Source organism: Brassica napus, chromosome A10, assembly GCF_020379485.1.
Source record: "Brassica napus cultivar Da-Ae chromosome A10, Da-Ae, whole genome shotgun sequence".
Classification (NCBI taxonomy): Eukaryota; Viridiplantae; Streptophyta; class Magnoliopsida; order Brassicales; family Brassicaceae; genus Brassica; species Brassica napus.
This window is the reverse complement of record NC_063443.1, coordinates 10,798,090-10,802,331: the sequence shown is the minus strand read 5'-3', so window position 1 is coordinate 10,802,331 and position 4,242 is coordinate 10,798,090. Positions and strand designations below refer to the sequence as shown.

At 32.1% G+C, this 4,242-nt stretch overlaps 1 protein-coding gene across 1 annotated transcript; it reads left to right on the top strand.

Moving 5' to 3' along the window:
* The first annotated feature begins 902 nt into the window (after positions 1–902).
* Positions 903–3,168, top strand: LOC106371482 (GATA transcription factor 21-like). Its single transcript, XM_013811560.3, has 3 exons — positions 903–1,422; positions 1,684–2,154; positions 2,376–3,168. The coding sequence occupies exons 1-3, from the start codon at positions 1,165–1,167 to the stop codon at positions 2,808–2,810; spliced, it is 1,164 nt and encodes a 387-aa protein (XP_013667014.2). The 5' UTR covers positions 903–1,164; the 3' UTR covers positions 2,811–3,168.
* The last annotated feature ends 1,074 nt before the right edge of the window (positions 3,169–4,242 follow it).

The window sequence follows — 4,242 nt, the reverse complement described above, 5'->3', positions numbered from 1 at the left end:
CCATGAAAAGAACATGAGAAATCGTTTTGACTTTTTTTTTCCTGTAATAGAACCTTGAGATCTAAGAAAACCCTAGATTTGAAAAGACTACAAGTAAAAGGATCTTGTTTATTTCAATTATTATCAGGATCTATGTGGCTCACACCCTCCTTAAAAATTACATATAATTGTTTAAGAAAATCCTGTCTCTCTAGTGGGGTAAATAAATTACAGATAGGGCTCGTTCTGGATGGGGTCGCCCTGTACCATTCCACATACAAACAGTTTGTCTCATGTGTTTGGCTTCGTATGGGCGCCATGGACTCACGTGAACCTCTAAATTATCGACATTTACTAGATATCACTATTAACCGGCTCAAAATATTAGTTTTTTATAAGGTGTGCACCCTAAGAATTTTGGATTGGACATAGACGAAAATCAATAAATTTACATACTGTTGTTTACATATAATCGAAATAAAAATCTATAAATGCAAAATATATCTTTTTTATAATTACTTTTCAGTTTTGTTATTAAATATTTTCTTGTAATAATATTATATATACTTTGCAACAAATATAAATTATAAGCCGAACTAAAACTATTTCAATGGTTCATCTTATTTTTCAATATAAAATAGAATAATTTTGTAATATAGTTGTGATATATTTGAATAATTCCGTTTTAAAATAAAAAATAGAGTAATGAACAAGGCAAAAATAATTTACTTTATATATAGAATAAATCTCATTTTTACTTTATTATAAAATAAAAAATATAGTACTATTAAAACATTTTTAGTTTAAACTCTATTTTTGTGTGAAAATAGAGTGAAATTGGAAATGCCTTATATATATTTGTGGGTTTACGATCGTACTTGAAAGGAATTAGTAGAAATTAAAAACAGCATTTTCATTATTCTATCCATGTCTTCGAAAATTCACTGTACAAGTTGATGTATACATGGACATAACTCTAACTCACATAAACTTTAACTTGTATATATCTATAATAGAAACCATGTGTGTTTGGCTCGTGTCTCATCTTATGGCCTTTAAAAGGGATCATAGTATAGCTTGGACTCTTTCTGCCGTCTATGATCTCTTTCAATCTCTCATCTAAGATCAACCTATCATCTAAGTTCTCTCTCTCTTGATCTGTATTTTCATCTCTCTTTCTCATCAATGGGTTCGAATTTTCATTACTCTATAGATCTAAACGAAGATCAAGACCATCATGAAGAGCCCTTTTTCTATCCTCTTGGATCCTCTTCGTCTCTTCTTCATAATTATCAAGTTCCTTCTAATTCTTCGTCTTCTTCGTCGTCCATTTCTTCTCTCTCCTCCTACCTCCCTTTCTTGATCAACTCTCAAGACGATCAACATGTTGCCTGCAACAACACTTATCAATATGAACATTTCCATCTTTCTCAACCCCTCAAGGTACACACACATACACACACAATTTTATAATAGTATATCAACCTTAACTGGGTGCACAGATGTTATTTTGAGCGATCTTTACTTTTTCGTCTAGTTGTTGAAAATATGCCTGATCATGTAAAGTTCATACAAAAATATTATTTTTGAATTTGAAATGAAAAAATACATAAAAGAAATTTAATTTATTAGGGAGAAGCATAAGAAACCATATAAATCATTATTATCTTTGTTAGTTAAACCTCGACTGTTGCTAAATTTCAGGCCAACATGTTTAACGGTGGATCATCATCATCTTCGTACGATCGTATGGTGCCAAAGAAGGAGACAAGACTGAAACTAACGATAAGGAAAAAAGATCATCACGACGACCAAACTGATTTTCTTCATCACCCGACAAAACCCAATTCAGACTCCGACAAGTGGATGATGTCCCCAAAGATGCGGTTGATTAAGAAAACAATCACCAACAATAAACAGCCCACTGATCAGGCTAATAACAACAACAATCGTAATCATAAAGAAGATCACTACCCTTTTAATCAGAAGACTAGTTTCGAAAAAGATCACGATGAAGATCTCAAGAAAGTCACGACCACGGCCGTCACCACGGAAAATCGCTACAATACAATCAAGGATAATGGTTATGGTAATAACAATGGCGTGATTAGGGTTTGTTCCGATTGTAACACTACCAAGACTCCTCTTTGGCGAAGTGGGCCTCGAGGTCCCAAGGTAAATTAATTGATTTTTTTTTGAAATTATCTCTTATTAATATATCTTAATTCAATTTTTAAAACACATAATTATGTGTCTAGAACGCATATATATTTGATTTATTCAAGTCTAGCGCATCTTTAGACTTAATGACTCTTTTCCTTAATGGAAGACATACGAGTCCAATATTATGTGAATAATTTTGACGCACAGTAACTTTTCACATTTTTTTATTACAGTCTCTTTGTAACGCATGTGGCATAAGACAAAGAAAGGCGAGGAAGGCCGCGATGGCTGCAGCCGTCGCTGCGGGCGACCAAGAAGTGGTGGCGGCACAGCTGCAACAGATACCTGCGAAAAAGAAGTTGCAAAGCAAGAAAAAACGATCCAATGGAGGAGACAAATTTAATCTCTCTCCTCCGGTAATGTCCAAGACAAAAAAGTGCAAGATCAAAGAACAAGAACAGGAGGACACGACCACGGTTGCCGGAGATTCAGAAATCAGCAAATCAACAACCTCTTCTGATTCTTCAATCTCGTCGAACAAGCTGTGCTTCAATGACTTGACGATAATGTTGAGAAAAAGCTCAGCTTATCAACAAGTGTTCCCACAAGATGAGAAGGAAGCTGCTATATTGCTCATGGCTCTATCGCATGGAATGGTTCATGGCTGATCAGATCATTACACGATATCTTCTGGTTACAGAAAAGAGGTTTACTTCATAATTATATATACCATAGTAAGCAAAATAATGATTGATTGTTAAATCTTGGAGTGATTAATGTAGTTTTTGCAGTTGGTCTAATATGAGAAGTCAAAACATAATATATAAGAGTGTGCGAGAGTTCAGTATAATAATTAATATATCTATAGATGTTTTGGGAGATTTTGGTTTAGGGTTTATGTTGTGTTTTTCCCAGATGGAGCATTAATCACTCGATAATGTGCGAGTGTTCTTGCTTATTTACATCTTCATATTTTTGTTTTATGTGATTTGAGAAATAATATAATCATGAAGAGTATTTCTCTTATCTTTTTACATGTTACAACAATTATGATCAATTAGATGATCGATTTTGAATTGTGATAGCTAAACCATTCAATTTTAGAGTCGGATATTTCTTGGACTTAATCATTTGTGAAAATATTCTGAGCCCAAGATTTCGTAATGGATGAGGCAAAAGATGGTTGATATGAGAGCATATGAATGTGTGTGTAGGATAAGAGATCATGTGTGATGTGTGGAGATAATGCGTTTGTCTTGCATTTAAATGGCGACGACAAATATTAAGTTAAAAATGATCTTCAGAAACTTGCAATCCCACATATTTTTTCTTCTACTTCAAATGAAACCATATTTACTCATTTATTTCCTTGCTTCTTGAAAACATATATGGGGGTTGACCTAATTGAAAAAGTAGTTGTTTTTATTTTCTCCCTCGTTTACTTTTTTGCCTGCTACATTATTGTATATAGGGTCACTGACTCACTGGTATACTTTGCAAGGCTAGTCATGAATGGGTGTATGCCAATGGATTTTTCTTAATTTATCATTTAGCCATTAAATACAAGTTTAAGATTATGTAACGTAAAGAAGGTAGATTTTTTTTTGTTAACTATAAGAATGAGAGATCTTAGACATTTTTTATCTCTCAGTAAGAGCATAAGAATGTGTGAAAATTTCATTAGTTTAGTGATTTTATTATGATCTACTAATCCTTTTACATACATAAGAAGATTTTAAATTCGAATCACAATGATTATAATATATAACTAGACCGCACGACTGTGCATATACATGTTTTACAGTATATACATATTTTAGAAAATGAAAAGTTAACAGTTTTAGTTTAATTATTTTTGTTTTTTTTGTTTAAACTATGTTTTTTTTCATTGTGTCGTGTAACAGGGGGTCCGTAAAATGTTATGAGTAGTAAGTACTGTAGTAGAATTTTTAAAAATATAAACATTTTGTAATTAAATAATTTATGAACTCAATAATATTGTATCATTTTTAAATATGCAGAATAACTCATGAGGTGGAAAAATTATATAGTTATACTAAATATGTTAAATTATATATTAAGAAATTTAAAGAAAAGTAT